The 19,966-nt window shown below is 43.7% G+C and overlaps 1 protein-coding gene across 1 annotated transcript in view; it reads left to right on the top strand.

The window, feature by feature from the left end:
- LOC145412189 (FGGY carbohydrate kinase domain-containing protein) overlaps positions 1-19,966 on the top strand; it is a 176,354-nt gene that overhangs the window by 105,057 nt on the left and 51,331 nt on the right. The window contains exon 8 of the mRNA XM_080282118.1: positions 1,763-1,958. Coding sequence (XP_080138244.1) covers positions 1,763-1,958 — 196 coding nt within the window. The remainder of the gene's footprint in view (positions 1-1,762; positions 1,959-19,966) is intronic.

The raw sequence follows: 19,966 nt of genomic DNA, 5'->3' as shown, positions 1-19,966 counted from the left end.
CTCATGAACCATACATGAGAACTTACTATATGTTGCTTATTGAAAGCTTATGCTTTCATTAAGAAAGAAAATCTTCTTTCACATTTATAATAGGTAGTTTTACTGGGAAAAATCTTACTGATAATGTGAAGTGCATGTGTGTGGATGGTTATGCCTATTAGGTGGAGTCAGGAATTTAGGGATTTGAATGGTATGTGAATGAGTGAGTGGCCCATTTTCATTGGATCTGCTGTTGATTAGTTCTCTCTCGTATCATGTTTTCCCATGCTTTTTAGGCCCTACCTCGCTTCACCTATGAGAGGAAAATAGAAGTGGGATGATGATGATGATGAGGAGGAGGAAGAGGAAGATAAGGAAACCTCCATCGTAATTTTATAAGTTAGTTGAACAGTATATAAATGAGAAAGTACCAAGGCAAGGAAGAAGAGTGGCTGAGAGAGAGAAAAATTATTGCATGAGTTGAGAGAATGAAAGATTTAAGAATGAGGAAAGAAGGAAGAAATAATAGTGAATGAGATTGTGAGAGAGATATGTAAAGGCAAAGCAGTCTAGAGAGTGATACCACATTTGTTTACATTGTCGTTTCTGAGAAAGTTCTTGGGAAGTTACAGTGTTAAAAGATGGTCGAAGAAATTGTAATGAATGTCATGATTTTGTGTGGAATTGTTTAATATTGGTATTTTAAACTTATTCAACTGGCCCATGCTTCTGCAACGCCATCAGCCAGAGAATGTAATTTTTATTTTATTCCTGCTGCTGTCGAACCTTTTCATAGGAGAGGTACATAATAATGAAGAGTTTAATGAAGGCTGTAGCTAACCTTTTCACAAAAAAATCTCTCCTAACACAACTAAAACTGCCCACAGAGATAGCAAAATACACATTAATGTTGTTGTTGTTGTTGTTGTTGAGTAACCCCAGTCAGTCTGGCCTGGTACCCATAAACTATAGGCATATGGTTATAAGGCTGAAGTATATTGCCTTTTTCTCTTTGTGAAGTCATTGGTGCAGTGGTAGCATATGCAGCTCATGACTGAAGGCCTCAAATTTGATTTTTGTCCAGGTCAGACTCTTGGATGAAGGTTGTTTTCTCTTGTTCTTCTTTACCCAGCAGTACAACTGGAAACATGGTTATAAATTTGATTGTTAGTTGTTATATTGTAGAGGGTGATTTAACCTTAGCAAAAATTGATTATAGTATCTGTCTTGAGTATGCTTTTTCCAGTCAGTAGTCATTGTTGCTAAGCCTTCTTCATGGTCTTCTTCTCAGCCTGATATGTGGCACATCAGCATGCCACATGTGTATCAGTGAGGGGGTAGTGTTTTGCATCGGTATGTGGGCTCCATAGCCAAGTGCTGCCTCCATCACCATTTATGCAGTAATCCCTTCAGTTTGATGACATATTTTTTACATATTATTTTTGTAACAACCACACAGCTTTATTTGAATTGGGACAGACTCCTTGTAGTGAAGGAGTTAAGCTTGGCTATATCTAACACATATATGACAAGCCTTGCCAGAGTTGAACAAAGTAACATCATCATCTCAGGTGGTACCAGTCATAATATACAATACATCACTAGGATGACGTAATTGATACTGAGCCTTCTTCCTCAGCCCTGATGTGTAGGACATTCTCTTGCCGCATATGTGTCGGTAAGGCTGCAGTGTTTTGCTGCATGTGTGGGGTCCATCCCTGAGTACCACCTCAGTGACCCTTTGTTCAGTCAGTAGGCATTAATGCTAAGTGTACTTCCTCAGCTCTGATATGTGGGACATCAACCTGCCACATGTGTGTCAGTGAGGCTGCAGTGTTTTGTCCGGGGGTGTGGGGTCCGTACCTGAGTGCTATGGTGGCAGGGCGATGGCTGAATGAGGCCGGCCAGAGTGCCACGGGGGCACTTGTCGACCATGTCATAAACACTCACCCTGCTGCCACCAAGTGTCCACCTAACAAGTGAGTCACAACATGCTACACTTTTGGTAAAATGATATTAAGGAATGTATTTTTTTTATCCAAGGGTGGGAAGGAGGTCTTGATGATGATGATGATAATGTGTTTTTTAACTGTGAAGAATTGTAACCCTTTTCAGTCCAGTTGATTGCCAGGTGTAGTCACTAGGGGATTTATTTGATCATCTTTTTTTTTTCTTCTTCTTCTTCTTATATATATATGTATAACTTGACAAAGATCACCAACCAACTTCAGTTCAGTTAATAGTTAGGTTTAGCCAGATTGATGAGGATATTTTTTCTAGCATGACAAGGATCTGTAACCCCTTTCAGCTCACATTGTCGTCAGACTGAAGGGTTGGTTTGGCAAGTAACCAAGGAGACTTATTCTCACTTCATAACTAGGTCTCAGGGTTGGAAAAAAGCATGTCATAAATGATTTATGACAAGACAGTGAATTGAATCATGCCATAAATATTATCTGTTTACCTGTTTGTCTATCTGTCTATCTTTTGCCAGATGCCATGGTCTCATAAGGGGTGGCCACATCTCATGTAAATGGTTGTTTTACAGGGAGGGGCACTAACCCTCTGCCAACCCACTCATTGACACATAGGGAACACATATGGGTTGGTTATATTGTTACCACCCAGTGTTGTAAATGGTTTCCTGGCTTACAGGAAACCATTAGGCTTGTTGCTCAGTGTAAAGCCATCTGAATAGGAAAGAAGAAGAATAAAAAGTGACAGGAAAGATGAGAAAAATAGGAAGAGAGGAGGGCAGACACAGAAAAAGTGCAATAAATGTGAAAGAAGGAGTAGGCAGACTACATCAAGTGTTTAAATATAAAAAGTTTCATTAATTTGTAAAGCCACAGATGTATGAAAACATATATCAAATACTGTACACTTGAAAAATCATTTCCTGTAACCCAGGAAACCATTTTACAATGTAGGATGGTAGCCTTATAATCAAATGATGGGGTGATGTGCAGCTACAATGGTGCCCGTTAACTGGGTGGAGAGACGCAAATGAAGTGTTCATCTGGGAATCAGACCTCCACACAATTCCCTGTGCCTTGCTGTAGCAAAGTGCTGTCTGCTGTAAGGGAGCATTGGGTCACTGCATGGGACAGCCCTAGAGGAGCAGTTGCTTGCCTATGGTTGATGGATATGCTCAGCCAGACAGACCGGTTTTGCAGGCCAGAATGTACCCGGGTATAAAGTAGCCTAGGCCAGTTTATACTTTGGGTATAAAATGGCCTAGGCCAGAATATGCCATGGGGTATATTTCATGTCAGGCCATTTAACCCCTCTTAGGCCAGTTTATCCATCCATCCATCATCCAGTCCTATGTTGTCCCATGAGGAGCTCAAGAGGCCGGGTCAAGGCAAATTGGTCCTGACATTTAACCCTCCCAGACACAGTCACTCGATTCGTGTGACGTCGCCTTGTATTAGATCTGGCACAGTCACTCGAATCGCGTGGTTTAAGCACAAAAATATTCGTCAGAAAAAAACTTATAGGCCGATTTGCGTGATTTTTGGGCGCGTCATAGGGTCGCCAAAGCTTTCTCAAGGTAAGTCATTGGCAACGCTGTGTCGCTTCATCTCCCTCACCCTGCTCCCTCCAACCTCAGTCATTGTCAAGCAGCCAGGCAGTGGGTGTGACAGCTCGCGGTTCCCTTTAAATCCTCCATTATTTTCCCCCTCTTGCCTGAAGCAAAGGCCCCTATTGACTCAGTGTGATAATACATTGTATGTGAACATATAGTGACGTGATATTGTCGATGGAACATACATATATGTGTTGAAAAGGAATAATGGCGGTTAGGAATCGTTGGCCCTTGGAGAGAGACGCATGGTCATGGTAGCGGGGTTTTGCCACTCCGCCCCCCCGTAGGCCGTATGGCGTGAGTTGAAGTACGTCAATAATGAAGCCAAGGCCTAAATATATATTGTGTGAAAGTTACTGTGGATGGCATGGTGAAATTTATGGAGCCAGCAAGTGTTACGGATGGCGTCGGGGCAACCCGGAAGTTGGGAGGGGAGAATTGTAGCGGTGTTTTATGGCTTTAATTATTGTGATTCTGATCGTGTAAATGCGTATGAAATTGTATCAAATATACGTAAAACATGCTGTAAATGCATATGGAATTATATGAAATATACGTAAAACATGCTACGAGTTTCCGTGAACGAGTGTGGTGTGTGCCAAAAATAGCGTTGCCTCATACTCTCAGGGATAAAAATGACGGTACAGTATAATGCAGTCACGAGCGGAATATTTGCCGAGGTTGTGGTTGATGCATTGTTTTAGTAATGTATTTGTGTCTGATATCGTGTGAAATGCACTTGAAATGTACCGTATGTGCTCGTCAATGCATAAAAAGTTAGGGTTAGCAATAGTTTAGCATCAGGTGTGACGAGAGGTGAGCTAGGCCAGGTATTGACGGCTCCGAACGCCGGCGGTAATTGCACAGGTAATGTACGTTGATGTGACATGTAGTAATAACGTATGCTTATTACATAATGTAAGTGAAGTGTGCCGCGAGTGTTTGTGTAGTTGCGTATCCTTGATTAGCGAGAGTTCAGAGGAAGGTGAGCTGTCAAGGTATGGACGACTACCTACGCCGGAGGTAAAATTGCACAGGTAATGTACGTTGATGTGATCTTTAGTAATAACATGCTTATTATATAATGTACGTGAAGTGTGCCACGAGTGGTATAGTACTCTCGCAGCAAGAATTCTGTTCAGGGTGTGAGAGAATGGGAATTCTCCAAGTGCAACATTGTAATTTTGACCACCAATTGTAGGATTATCACTTTGTCTCCCTGTGAAATGCACGTGAAATGTGCCGTATGTGCTAGTGAATGCATAAAAGTTAGGGTGTGTAACGCAGGTTAGCAATAGTTTAGCGTCAGGTGTGAAGGGGAAGGTATGGACGGCTACGAACACGTCATGTAATTGCACAGGTAATGTACGTTGATATGACATGTAGTAAAGGATTATCACTTTGTCTCCCTGTGAAATGCACGTGAAATGTGCCATATGTGCTAGTGAATGCATAAAAGTTAGGGTGTGTAACGCAGGTTAGCAATAGTTTAGTGTCAAGTGTGAAGGGGAAGGTATGGACGGCTACGAACATGTCATGTAATTGCACAGGTAATGTACGTTGATGTGACATGTAGTAAAGGATTATCACTTTGTCTCCCTGTGAAATGCACGTGAAATGTGCCGTATGTGCTAGTGAATGCATAAAAGTTAGGGTGTGTAACGCAGGTTAGCAATAGTTTGGCGTCAGGTGTGAAGGGGAAGGTATGGACGGCTACGAACACATCATGTAATTGCACAGGTAATGTGCGTTGATGTGACATGTAGTACTAACGTATGCTTATTGTACGTAAAAGTGTGCCGGGAGTGTTGTAGTACTCTCGCAGCAAGATTTCTGTTCAGGGTGTGAGAGAATGTGGAAATTCCCCAAGTGCGACATTCTAAATTTGACCTCCAATTTTAGGATTATCACTTCGTCTCCAGGGTCACCACCATCCCACCTGCTTCTCTCTCTCTCTCTCTCTCTCTCTCTCTCTTTGTATATATACTGTATATATATATATATATATATATATATATATATTACTGGCAGCGACTCACCACTTATCGGATTATGACTCTTCCAACCTACCCACCTCCCACGTGTCTCTCTCTCTCTCTCTCTCTCTCTCTCTCTCTCTCTCTATCTATATATATATATATATATATATATATATATATCTAGCAGCGACTCACCACTTATCGGATTATGACTCTTCCTATCTACCCACCTCCCACATGGCGCTCTCTCTCTCTCTCTCTCTCTCTCTCTCTATCAATTCCTGGAAGCGACTCACCAATTATCGGATAATGACTCTTCCTACCTACCCACCTCCCTCGTGTCTCTCTCTCTCTCTCTCTCTCTCTATATTCCTGAAAGCGACCCACCAATTATCGGGTTATGACCTTACCTACCCACATCTCACATGTTTATCTCTCTCTCTCTCTCTCTCTCTCTCTCACCTGTGTAGTGATGCTCGTAGTGGAAGGTGTTGCGTGAGGGTGGATAATATCTCATGTTTTACAGCACAGAACCTAAAGACATTGTACTTATTGTGAGGAAATACTGCCAAGGATCAACATCACAGCACGGACAGAAAGGGACTCATCCGAGGAGTGGCAGAAGGTTCTGTTTGAGGAGGAGACGACAAGCGAGGAGGATGAGGAGATATTTGGTGCTTCAAGTGAGGAGGACTGGGTTGAGATCGAGGATCCCACCCCTGAGGCGTCTGGACCACCACGCCTGCCAAGATGGGAGCGGACACCAACACCACTGGTGTCCGAAGTTTCAACCCAGCCGTTGTCCCCACTTCAAGAACAGGCATCGCCTCCTGTAGGACCTGTCGGACCAAGAGCGATCGCTGTCTCTCCACCTCTTGCCTCCAGTTACCCCTTGGCCGGCCTGACATCCCCGGCAGGGCTGAGTTATGTGACACTGGCACCTGCACGTCGTGCAATTTCTGCACTGGAACTGGTGCAGGATGCGACTGTGTCATCCTCCCCTGGCCGGGCCCCAAGAGGAGACACCATCACTGACCCCGACGAGGAGAGAGTGTCATCGTCCTCATCATCATCACCACCTTCACCGCCACGAAGACGCCGCGGTCCTCAGCGTGGCCATGGAGGCCAGCCAAGGGGTCGCCGAGGAGGCACGAGGGTGTCGGAACCCCGACCCACTGCGACCCGTGCGAGAGGTGTTGACGCATGTGACGAGGGGTGGAGCAGTGGCCCATTCATGCCAGCAAATGGGCCCTTTACCGGATCCCTGGGGATGAAGGTGGATATGCCAAGAACTCCTCTGCAGTTTTTCCAGTTGTTCTTTACCAGGGAGTTGTTGGCGTACTTCACCCGCGAGACCAACAACTACGCAGCATTCTTGGGGACTGGTTTGGACTCTTGGTTCATCTGCAGTGAAGAGATGATGGCCAAGTTCCTGGGGATCTACTTCATCATGGGGGTAGTGACAATGCCGACCATCAGGCATTACTGGCATCGGTCCCAGGTGCACAACTACCCCCTTTTTTCGCAAGTGATGAGTGGAAGGCGTTTTCGGGCCATCTTGAAACACTTCCATGCATTCAACTCGCTTGCCATCCCCAGGGACAATCAAGACCGGCTCATCAGGGTTCCCACGGTACTCGAGTACCTCCTTCAGCAGTTCCAGAACACCTACCAGCCCGAAGAACATCTCAGCTTGGATGAGGAATCATTGGCTTGGAAGGGGAGGCTCAGCTTCCGCGTCTACAACCCAATGAAGCCTGCCAAGTATTCCATCAAGTTTTACATCCTGGCTGAGGCTTGTTCGGGCTACATCAGCAACTTGGAGGTGTATACGGGGCAGAGGAAGACCTTGGAGCAGACAGTATGGAGCCTTGTAGAGCCGCTGAGGGATCAGGGATACAAAGTGTACATGGACAATTATTACAACTCTGTATCCCTGTGCAAACTCCTCTTCAGTGCAGGAATCTACGTGTGTGGGACCCTACGCCTGGCTAGAGGAGCACCTAAGCAGCTGCAGGACATCGCAAGGAACAAGGATCTACCGGAGCCGGGCATCACAGCGATGCACAAGGATAATGCGATGGTGCTGCTGTGGAAGGACAAGCGCATCGTCAACATGATCTCCACCTTCCACAGCGCAGACACCATCCCAAAGCGGGTTCGAGGGAAGACCAGAGCACGTGACAGGACGACCAGATACTTCCAGAAGACCGTGGACAAGCCTGTCGTGGTGGATGACCGTGGACAAGCCCGTCGTGGTGGATGACTACAATCGCCATATGGGCGGGGTAGACCACTTTGACCAGATGGTCCAATATTACCCACTGCAACGCCGGACCGTCAAGTGGACCAAGAAGGTAACGTTCTACCTCATCCAGATGGTGATGTTTAACGCCGTCGCCCTGTACAAGAAAACCGTAAGGAGGCAGGTCACTCTGCTGGAGTTCCTCGAAGAAATAATCGACAAGCTCCTCTTCTTCGACGAAGCAGAGTGGCCTCCGTCAGGGCACGTCATCCACCATGCCCCTGATCTTCCAGCCCAACGGCCAGCAGGACTCCCAGCACCTGATGCAGCACCACCACAGCTGCCAACACCACTGGCTCCTGCGCCACCAAGAGGGGACCCGGACCAGCCCGGAGCACCACCTGCAGGAGGAGTCCCAGCACAGGAGCCACCACCACCATCACTTCAGGAACCAGCACAGGTGGAGAGGGAGCCATCACCACTTCCTGGTCTGTTGGGAGAACCCGCTGTCGCTGAGATGCCCGGGCCTGCAGCTGCACCTCCAGGACGACAGGACCAGGGACACCCAGGACTCCAGCCCAGCAGGCGACGTCGCTTTGTAGACCACAGACTGCGGCTGGACAACACACTGGGGCACCATCGGGAGAGGATCCCTAACAGGAGGAGGCTGCGGTGCACCCTGTGTTCCCTGGGCAAGATGAGGAGGGACACAAGTCACATGTGTCCTGTTTGTGATGTGCCACTTTGTTTAGGGGATTGCTTTGAACGGTTCCATACCGAGCAAAGTATTCCCTAGTGGAGTGTACACACACACACACACACACACACACACACACACACACACACACACACACACACACACACACACACACACACACACACACTCACACACACACACACACACACTCACACACACACACACACACACACACACACACACACACACACACACACACACACACACTCACACACACACTCACACACACACTCACACACACACACACACACACACACACACACACACACACACACACACACACACACACACACACACACACACACACACACACTAACATACTTACACACTCATACACACTCACACACACACTCACAGACACTCACACACACACTAACACATACACTCACACATACACTCACACACACACTAACACACACACTCACACACTCACACTACATAACTCCTCATCTTCAAATCCCTGGTCAAAGTGGATCAACACCCCTGGAGGAAGTGAGTTCTGCAAATTTGGTTGATATATATGATAATCTATTACCATTACCTCTCCAATTTTCAGAGAAATAACCATTTTCTCCTACAGATTGCACATATGAAAGAAAGTAAATCTCCACAGCAGTAACAATAGAAGTTATGTTTATGTGTAGTAGGTTATAACAATAGGAAAACATCCATGGAAGATGTAATAGTATGTACAGATAGGGGGAAAAAAAATTGGTAGCATAGTCTTCTGGCAAGTGTGCAAGGAAATTACAGTGTGTGTAAAAGTTGGTAGCGATCGGAAGAGTAACCTCACTTTGTCGGCCAATTACTCGAAAACTATTAGACTTTTCGATTTCCTGTTACAACCATCATCAATACCACAAAAATAAACGTATGGTCAATACCTGAATATAAGCTTTGGGTAGCGTTTTGGGGGGGAAATGGCGAGGGAAATGTTTTTTTCACTCGCGGTTGTTATCAGTGACAAGCGCTCGGAGTAATCACCTAACTTTGTCGGCCAATTACTCGAAAACTGTTAGACTTATCAATTTTCTGTAACAACCATGATCTATACCACTAAATTCTACGTATGATCAATACCAAAATGTAAGCATTATGTTACGTGTTGTGCGAGAAAAGGCGGTGGAAATGAGTGTCTCTTCCCGGCTGTTACCATTGAAAAATGCTCGTAGTAATACTCTCTGTTTCTCGGCCAATTACTCGGAAACTATTGGAGGTATCGATTTCACGTTTGAACCATGATGAAGAGCAGTAAATTCTACATATGTACAATACATAACTATGTAATATTTCTGATAAGAATTCGTTGTTACTTAGACGGGAACATTGCGTACGCCTTGCGCGCATCACGAAAGTCAATCACGCACGGAGTGCCTAGTACTTTTTTTCGATTTACTCGAGAACTATGAGGCGTATGGGGTTTGTATTTGAGATGGGGAAAGCTGGATAATTGGGGCATATTACTATGTAATAAAAACATAAGGTGCCGGGGAAAACTTTGCTCTCAGAGGTCAGAGAAATTTTTCCGAAAATGGCTTTCAGTTTTTGGCCATTTTCTCGAAAAGTATACATCGTATCTCAACCAGATTGATTTCGTTAGAAAGCTGATGAAATTCTCTATGAAAACTTATTAGATCATTTTCCTGTATGATGGAAAACATTCAAACAGCGATGTTGGGAAGTGAAAACAGTTTACTCGACCATGCTTCCAGGGCTAATAACTTTTTTTGCTGGTGTTTTCCTGTGTTTTGGTCATGTTTATCAGATAGAACAAACATCGATGCATACCTGGAGATAGGTTTCATGGGAATACATGGATTTTTGGGTGGCGAAAATAAGGCAAGAATGTGTTTCATTCGCTCAAATTTGCTCAAATTTGCCGCGCGCGCGCTCCCTGGCCGGGCAGCTTCGTAGTTAAAAATCGTGAGCCAGAAAACTTACTGAAACTTACCGTGCGCGAGAGGGTTAAGATGAGAGTGACCAGCCTCGCTCATCCCTGAGTGGCATTAGTGAGCAATAAACCCCAACCACCCCTTTGGATGTAAACCTCCACCGACTCAATCCGATTGGAGTGCCATAATTACTCACTAAACCACCAGGTGCCATAATTTGGTTATATGGTTATCACCCAGCATAGTAAATGGTTTCCTGGTGTACAGGAAACCATTTGATTTGTCACTCAGTGTAGAATCACCCATAGGCAGAAGGAAGAGGAAAGAATGAAGGAAAGAAAGATGGAAGAGAGAGTGTAAAGTCACCTATAGGCAGAAGAAAAGAATGAAGGAAAGAAAGACAGAAGAGGAAGGAAGGAAGAGAGGAAAGGGCAGACACCCAAAGCAGCACTACATCAAGTGAGTGGATGATGAGTGCCCCCACCTACCCTGGGTATAAGATTGCCTAGGCCAGAATATACCCTGGGGTATATTTCAGCCTAGGCTATTTTAACCCCCCTTAGGCCAGATTATACCCCCACTTTATTTCATGTAAAAATAAAATATAAGCAACATTTATTTTATTTCTTTATTTCTTACATGATACATGCATGACAAATTATGAATTATACAAAAAAAACAGTCCATACTACAGTATATAGCAAACTAGAGTAAGGTAAAAATTATGCAAAAACGGTGGCATGTACTGTACTGTACTTGCCTCCAAAGCTATCATGTAATTAACAAAGTTACAAATTCCACATAGTGGTTGGTGGGACCACTCACCATCCACTCACTCAATGTAGTGCTGCTCTGGGTGTCTTCCGTTTCCTCTCTTCCTTCCTTCCTTCCTTCCTTCATTCCTTCCTTCCTCTTCTGTCTTTCTTTCCTTCATGCTTTTCTCTTCCTTATGCCTATGGGTGACTGTACACTGAGTGAAAAGCCAGATGGTTTCCTGTACACCAGGAAACCATTTATTACACTGGGTGGTAACCATATAACCAAATATTGGCACCTGGTGGTTCAATGGGTAATTAAGGTGCTCCAGTCAGATTGGGCCTGTGTAGGTTTATATCCAAGGAGTGATTGGGGTTTATTGCTCACGTAATGCCACTCAGGGATGAGTGAGGCTGGTCACTCTCATCTTAAATGTCAGGACCAACTTGCCTAGCCCCGGACTACTACACTCCTTATGGGGCAACATAGGATTGGATGATGGATGGGTGGATGGACAACTTCCACATAACTTCAAACAGGATTATACTTGTATTTTGTGTCATAATTTATAGAAAAGGTGATATATTTTAGCCAGAGGGAGAGTTAAACTAGCCTAGGCTATTATTGTTATTATTATTATTAGTTGGTGGTAGGTGGGGGCGCCCATCATCCTCTCACTCAATGTAGAGGTGCCATATGATCTCTACACTGAGTGACAAGCCAAATGGTTTCCTGTACCCAGGAAACCATTTACTACGCTGGGTGGTAACCATATAACCGGGGTTTCTGGTAGGGTTAAGTGTCCCCCAGATGCAGCTATCCAAAATCACTTAATCATGGCAGTTGTTTCAGAGAGCCTTGGAGGGCCCAATACCTGCCCAGGGCTCCAACCAAATGGGCAGACTCGCGTGGCCATGTGGTATGTGAGAGGTGTGAATGAGGAGAGCAAGAGGGTGGAAGTGGTGAATGTGTTCAAGAGTGCGAGATATGCCGTGATGGCATTGTGTGAAATGAAGATGAAAGGGTGCGAAGTGGAGGAGTGGGAGGATGTGAAATGTGCAAGATCGGGAATGAATGGGCGAGGAAGATGCAAGGAAGGAGTTGCTTTGTTGATGAATGAGGTGTGGCAGAGTGGAATGAGAGACTACAAATGTGTTAGCTCGAGATGTATGTATGTCAAGTTCAAGTTTGAGAAGGTGAAAATGGCAGTGATTGTTGCATTTGCACCATGTAAGGACAGGAGTGAGAGAGAGAAAGACAGGTTTTGGGATGAGCTGGGTGAAGTAGTGGGAGAAATGCCCAGGAGCTATAAAGTGATTGTGATGGGGGATATGAATGGAAGAGTAGGTACTGGTCCTGAGGTTGACATAATGGGTTGCTATGGAGTACCAGAAGAAAATGATAATGGGAAAAGACTAAAGGATATGTGTCAGGAGAGGAGGTTGTGCATTTGTCACTCGTATTTCAAACACAGAGATGCACATAAATATACATGGTATAGAGGGAATGGGGATCGTGTTGAATGAAGCCTGATTGATTACGTGCTCATAGAGAGGTCGATGATGGGAATGGTTGCTGATACGAGGGCTGTGAGAGGACGATGTAGAGGTCTGTCAGATCATATGATTGTGGTATGCAAGATCAAGCTGAAAGGAGTGAGGTGAGTCAGGAGAGAGAGAAGTAGTCAGGGAGAAAGACTGAAAGTTGAGAAGCTGAGGATCAAAGAAATGGCAGATGAATACAGGACCAAAGTAGAGGACGAGTTAGAATTACTGAATTGGAATGAAATGGATCTGGACAGACTGTGGAATGCATATAGGGATTGCCTAGTAAGGAATGCTAAAGCGGTATGTGGTGTGGCAAGATTAACAACAAAGAAGAAAGGTACGGCATGGTGGGATAAGGAGGTAAAGAGAGCGGTGGAGGAAAAGAGGAAGAAGTGGCTAAAGTGGTTACAGGATAAGGGTTCAGTTGAAATAAGAACTGAACATGTTGAGAGCAAGAAGCACGTAAAGAGACTAGTGAAGAGGAAAAAGGAGGAGGTAAATGAGGATCTAGGAAGAAAAATGAATGCGAACTACTCTGAAAATAGAAAGTTATTCTGAAAAGAGGTGCGGAAATGTGGAAGTGAAAGCGGTAAGAAATGGGATGGTATGAAGGATGCAGGTGGTAGATTATTAACCCATGGAGATGAAGTAAGGACCAGATGGAAAGAATATTTTGAAAGCCTGATGAATGGGGATAGAGAGGGTAGAGCAGCTGTAAACATGATTGGTTTTGGGGATGTGCAGAGAAGGAATGCAGTGCCAGGAGACATGACACTCGCACAGGTGAAGATTGCTGTGAAGCAGCTGAAAAATGGGAAAACAGCTGGGGTTGATGAGGTGTATGCGAGATGCTTAAATGTAGTGGAGAGAATGGAATGAAGTGCTTGTTTGGAGATATGTAAGAAGGCATGGATGAGTGAAACTGTGCCTACAGAGTGGAAAAAGTCTGTTATTGTACCCCTGTACAAAAATAAAGGTGAACGAAGTGAGTGTTAGAATTATCAAGGCATAAGCTTAGTGTGGTAGGGAAGGTATATGGAAGAATTATTATAGAGAAAGTAAGAGAGATATCAGAAGTCCTAGTGAGTGATGAACAGGGTGGCTTTAGGAGTGGCAGAGGATGTGTGGACCAAATATTTGCAGTGAGACAGATAGTAGAGAAGGCTTGTGAGAAGGACCATAAGATGTTTATGGCATTCATGGATCTGGAAAAAGCATATGACAAAGTGGACAGAGAAGGATTGTGGAAACTTTTGCACATGTACGGTGTAGAGGGTAAGCTGTTAGGTGCTGTCAGGAGTTTTTATGATGGTAGTGAAGCATGTGTCAGGGTTGATGGGCATCTAAGTGAATGGTTCACAATCAGTGTGGGCGTGTGACAGGGTTGTGTGATGTCCTCATGGTTGTTCAATGTATATATGGATGGGGTGATGAGAGAAGTGAAAACACAAGTATTGGAGAGAGGGATGGCATTGGTAATGAATGGTGATGGATGGAATATCTCAAATTTGTTGTATGCTGATGATACAGTACTGCTTGCAAGTACCGGACAAGAACTTGGTAGGCTAGCGCAGAGTTTTCCTGATGTCTGTACGCGTTGTGCCTGGAGAGTAAATGTAGAAAAGAGTAAAGTTATGGTTATTGAGAGAGAAGGTGACTCCCAGTGCAATGTAACAGTGAATGGAGAGAGACTGGAATTGGTGAGAGAGTTCAAATACCTGGGTACAGTGATAGAAAAGAGAGGAAAATGTGCAAAAGAAGTTGAAAGTAGAGTGACACAAGGAAGAAAAGTAGCTGGTGCAATGAAGACCTTGATAAGTAAGAGAGGCTTGAGTGTTGCAGCTGCACGAGGCTTACATGAAGGAGTGTTAGTGCCAACTTTAGCATATGGATGTGAGACTATGATGTGGCATGAAAATGAAAAGTCAAGAGTAAGAGCAATGGAGATGGGACTGCTGAAGAATGTATGTGGAGGACAGAGGGTGGATAGGATACGCAATAATGTGATTTGTGAAAGATGCAGAGTGATGAAGTTGGTGGACACCAGAAATGAAGAGAGTGTTCTGAGATGGTATGGTCATGTGGAGAGAATGGATAACAATAGAGTGGTGAAGAAGGTATATCTGAGCGAATTCAAAGGAGGGAGGAGGTGAGGTAGGCCAAGGAGAAGGTGGAGAGATATGGTGGATGATTGTGTGAGGAAGAGAGGTTTGGAAGTCGGTGAGGCTAGGGAACTGACAGGAGATCGAGCTGGCTGGATGAATTTTTTGAGGAGATATGCATGATCAGGGATTTTTGGCACCCCTTTTTAACGTGTCAGCGACTGGATTGACTCTGTCGGATACAATATGTGAAGCAACAGAACGTGGTGAATGTTTTTGGCGTATCCGATAGAGCCAGGATTCCGGGGGCTTGAATGATGAGTGAATGGAAGTGTGGCCCATTGGATTGGGGAATTTTGGGCTGTCTGGACATTGCTACTCCTCACCCTGCCCTTTGGTGGGAAAGGAGGTCCAGGTGATGATGATGATGATGATAATTATTAGTGGTAGGTGGTGGCGACCATCATCCACTCCCTTGATGTAATGCTGCCTACTTCTTCCTTAGCCTTTATCATTCTTTTTCTGTGCCTGCCCTTCTCTCTTCCTGTTTCTCCCATCTTTCTTGTCACTTCTTATTGCTTTTCTTTTCTTTACAGATGGCTTTACATTGAGTGACAAGCCAAATGGTTTCCTGTAAGCCAAGAAACCATTTACAATGCTGGGTGGTAACCATACAACCAAACCATACGTGCTCCCTACATGCCAACAAGTGGGTTAGTGAAGGGTTAGTGTCCCTCCCCGTAAAACAAATAACTCAAAGTCAAATGGCCACCCCTTACAGGATTATGGTGTCTGGCAATAGATAGATAGATTGATTATTATTATTATAATTATTTTTTTTTTTATTATTTTTATTATTATTATAACATCAGATGTTGTTGGCGTCCCTACGTGTCAAGTGGGGTTGGTGGAGGATTAGTGCCCCTCCCTGTAAAACAATTAACTCTAAGCCCTTGACCACCCCGTTTGGGATACATGGCATCTGGCAATGGATGGATGGATTATTATTATTATTACTTTATCATTATTATTGAATATTATTATTATTATTATTATTATTATTATTATTACTATTTTATTATAAAATTATTATTATTATTATTCATCCATCCATCCATCATCCAATCCTACATTGCCCCATGAGGAGTGTAGGAGCCCGGGGCTAGGCAGTTGGTCCCTACATTTAAGATGAGAGTGAGTTATTATTATTATTATTATTATTATTATTATTATTATTATTATTGGACTGGAAATCAGGTATAATTGTTCCTTTATACAAGGGAAAAGGAGAGAGAGAAGTATGTGGTAACCATATGGGTATTTGCCTTCTTAGTGTGACTTGTAAAATATATGGTAGAATACTCATTGATAGGGTTAGGCATATGACACAGGAGCTAGTTGGAGAAGAACAAGGGGGATTTAGGAAGGGAAAAGGGTGTGTAGATCAGATATTTGTTCTAAGATGTTTAGTGGAGAAGTATCTAGAGAAGGGAAGGAAAGTGTATGCTGCCTTCATGGACTTGGAGAAAGCTTATGACAGAATAGATAGGCAAGGTATGTGGAAGGTATTAAGAATATATGGAGTGGAGGGAAAATTGTTGAGTGCTGTGAAGAGTATGTACGAGGGAGCTAGGGTTACGGTGCGAGTGGATGGTGAGCTGAGTGAGTTCTCTGATCTCAGTGTGGGACTGAAACAGGGTTGTGTGATGTCTCCATGACTGTTTAATATATACATGGATGGGGTTGTAAAGGAGGTGCAGGGTAGGGCAGTGGATGTGGGGGTGGCTCTAATGAATGAGGGTGAGATTTGGAAGCTTCTGGTGTTGCTGTTTGCTGATGATACAGTACTGTTGAGTGAAGATGAATGGGAGTTGCAAGGTTTGGTGAATGAATTTGGGACAGTGTGTAGGAGGAGGAAGCTGAAAGTTAATGTAAACAAAAGTAAAGTTATGGTATTTGAGAGGAATGAAGTCACAGTGTGTGCAGTGAGGTTGGATGGTGAGGATATGGAGAATGTGAGTGCATTCAAGTACTTGGGTAGTGTGATGAGTAAGGATGGAACTTTGGGGGATGAAGTGCGTGAAAGGGTACAGCAGGGAAGGAAGGTTGTTGGTACACTGAAAGCAGTGATGAGAAATAGGAAGGTGAGTATGGAAGTTAAGAAGTCACTGCATGATAGTACAGTATTGTGATCCCTACCCTGACGTATGGAAGCGAGGCATGGACCTTGCAAGAGGGGAACAAGTCAGGAGTGAGAGCAGTGGAAATGAGTTACTTGAGAGGAGCATGTGGAGTGATGTGGAGGGACAGGTTGACGAATGAAGAAGTGAAGGAACGCTGTGGGGTGGATGTGGATGTAGTTGAGAAGATTAGGAGAAATACACTGAGGTGGTTTGGACATGTGAAGAGAATGGAGAATGAAAGAATGACTAAGAGGGTGTATGTAGGTGAGGTGGAGGGAGGGAGAGGGAGAGGTAGACCGAGGATGAGGTGGAGGGATGGAGTTGAGAGGTATATGAGGGAGGGGGGGGTGAGTTGGGGGGAAGGCAGTCAAATGGTGGGTGACAGAGCGACTTGGAGGCGTTTTGTCTGCGGCCACCCTTTGCGGGATTAGGGCGTCGGGCTATAGATAGATAGATACCGTATTTCGCGGCATGTAAGACGCAGCATTGTGAAAGACGCACCCTAATTCTGGCAGGGCAGTTCTGTGAAAAAAAAGTTTGCCCCAACCAAGACTGCAGTAAGGTTTCTTGATAAGAGCCATTACCACACAGATACACACTCACCTTTCAGAATCTATTCATTACTGATCATCAGCCTTTGGTTTCTTTTTTTATATACAAAGAATGGTACAGGAAAAGAAAACAATGCCCCTTCTTGACAAAACGTGACTGATATGAGCCACTATCACTTAGATACAACACTCACCTTTCAGAATCTATTCAGAACTGCTCATCATCCTTTAGTTTCTTCTTTTATGTACAAAGAATGATACAGGAAAAGAGAAAACAAAACCCCATCTTAACAAAACGTGACTTCAAACCACGAGGCCATCTCAACTTTGTTGATAAAAATGTATCGGTAAACTGATCTAAACACTGTTTTTAATATTTTATGAATTTAAAACCACAATTGAAGTCAATAAACTCTATTCTTTCATTCACTGACGAAAACATAAAATACAATGAATGTTCACATCAGTTCATTTATCCTAAAAGAACCCCGTCATATTCCACACCTGTTACGGAATTTCCTCACATTGCCTTGACTCAAGCATAATATCAGACGACTACCATCATTAATCATGCACTCTAACTAACCTGTAATTACCTCCACAAATAATATAAAAAGGTAGCACTTGTAAATACACAAATTACAATGTTTTACAATCAAAGTTCAATATAGCAAGGCTGCTTGGGAACAGGATAGACAGCTGTTTTTACTCTCTTCTCTCAGTATCACACCTTCACTGTCAGCTATGTTTACCTTGCAGCATCAACAATTAAAAATGTATGCTTCACTGATCATAATTTACTATAAACATTCATTTCAAAACATACTATGGTGAAAACATCCATTGTTACACCTTAGTAACACTGCTGCCTCCCAGTCGCTAGACAGCAGTCTCTACCCCTTCCTCTCAGTATCACTTCCTCACTGTCAGCGATGTTTCCCTTGCAGCATCAACAGTTAAAAATACGTTCTTCACTGATCACAATTTACTAAAAACAGACATTCATCTCAAAACATGTCGAGAATGGTGAAACTATCTCTTAGCAACACTGCTGCATCCCAAGCGCTAGACAACTGGCTCAACCCTCTTCTCCCAGTATCACTCCCTTACTGTCAGCTGTTTTCCTTGCAGCATCAACAATTAATAATGCATATTTCTCTTACCAGAATTTGCTAAAAACAGACATCCATCTCAAAACATTCGAGTACTGTGAAAACATCCATTTTTGGTCTTAACGCTGCTGCCTCCTAGTCGCTATGGTACACACACACACACGCACACATGTACACACCACATGCAACATTTGCTCACCTCTGAAACATTTACATCAGTCCGTTTTGGAGTACCCAGTGGCTTTATTATATGCCAAAAACATCAAAATGTATTTGGTTGTTCAATATAAATACCATCACTTAAGGACATGAAACATCTCAAACAATTTATTCATCCAAACATCGTCAGTGCAAGACTAAAGGTGTACAGCACCATTGATCCTAAATTTTCCATGGTTGCATCTGTCATGATCACCTAAAACCTATATTCACTTCATATTACTGACATGGTGAAAATTTCACTCGTCTTCAAATCCTGAGAATTCATCACTACTTCCCCCAAGTCCTGAAGCATCACTGGAAGTCATCACCTCAGTCATCATCACTGTTTCACTGTCACTTTCATACAGTAAATGGTCCTCAGTACCATCCATTGAATTGCTGATACCACACTTCATATGATTTTAACTTGGCAATCATTTTAACTGAGCACAGGCGATATTCAGACTTGGGGCATTTGATACAGCCCACATTAACCTCCTCAGTACATGTTTCCTAAACTGAATAAAATCATATGGCGAGCATGAATAAACTACCCTATAAAATACATTGCTGGGCTGAATGGATTATAATAAGTGGATTATCAGTTCCCTAGCCTGACTCTTCCCACTTCTACTTCCTTAACTACACCCACACCAAACTCTCACCTACACCTTAGGATTCTGGTCGTTTCGGCCGTAACGTCCAAAATGGCAAACGATTTTACAACCTAACCTAACCTAACCTAACAAATTTGGACGTTACGGCCTAAATGATCCCCATTGCCGATCATGAGAGCTTTCCTTAGGCAGCAGAGATGCAGAGAGTGAACGTTGTCAATCATTCTGATCGCTTCGTCTGCTAAGAATACAGCAGAAATGGCGGACGCTGATATGAATGCCCGTCAGGCACTGCTATTTCAGATATTGCATCAGTTATGCTACTCAGTGAATTTTATCCTATTTTCATAACAAAATACTGTAATTGGGTGTGCCCTGAGTTGCATAGACATTGCTAAAGTACTTCACTTAGCTGAAAAAGTGAAGCTGTAACTTCGTTAGCTTGCTAGAGTAGGG

Source organism: Coenobita brevimanus, chromosome 92 (assembly GCF_032717465.1).
Source record: "Coenobita brevimanus isolate Jiangsu-jjx chromosome 92, ASM3271746v2, whole genome shotgun sequence".
In the NCBI taxonomy this organism is placed as follows: domain Eukaryota; kingdom Metazoa; phylum Arthropoda; class Malacostraca; order Decapoda; family Coenobitidae; genus Coenobita; species Coenobita brevimanus.
Note: the sequence above shows the minus strand (reverse complement) of the source record. Positions and strands in the feature narration are given on the sequence as shown.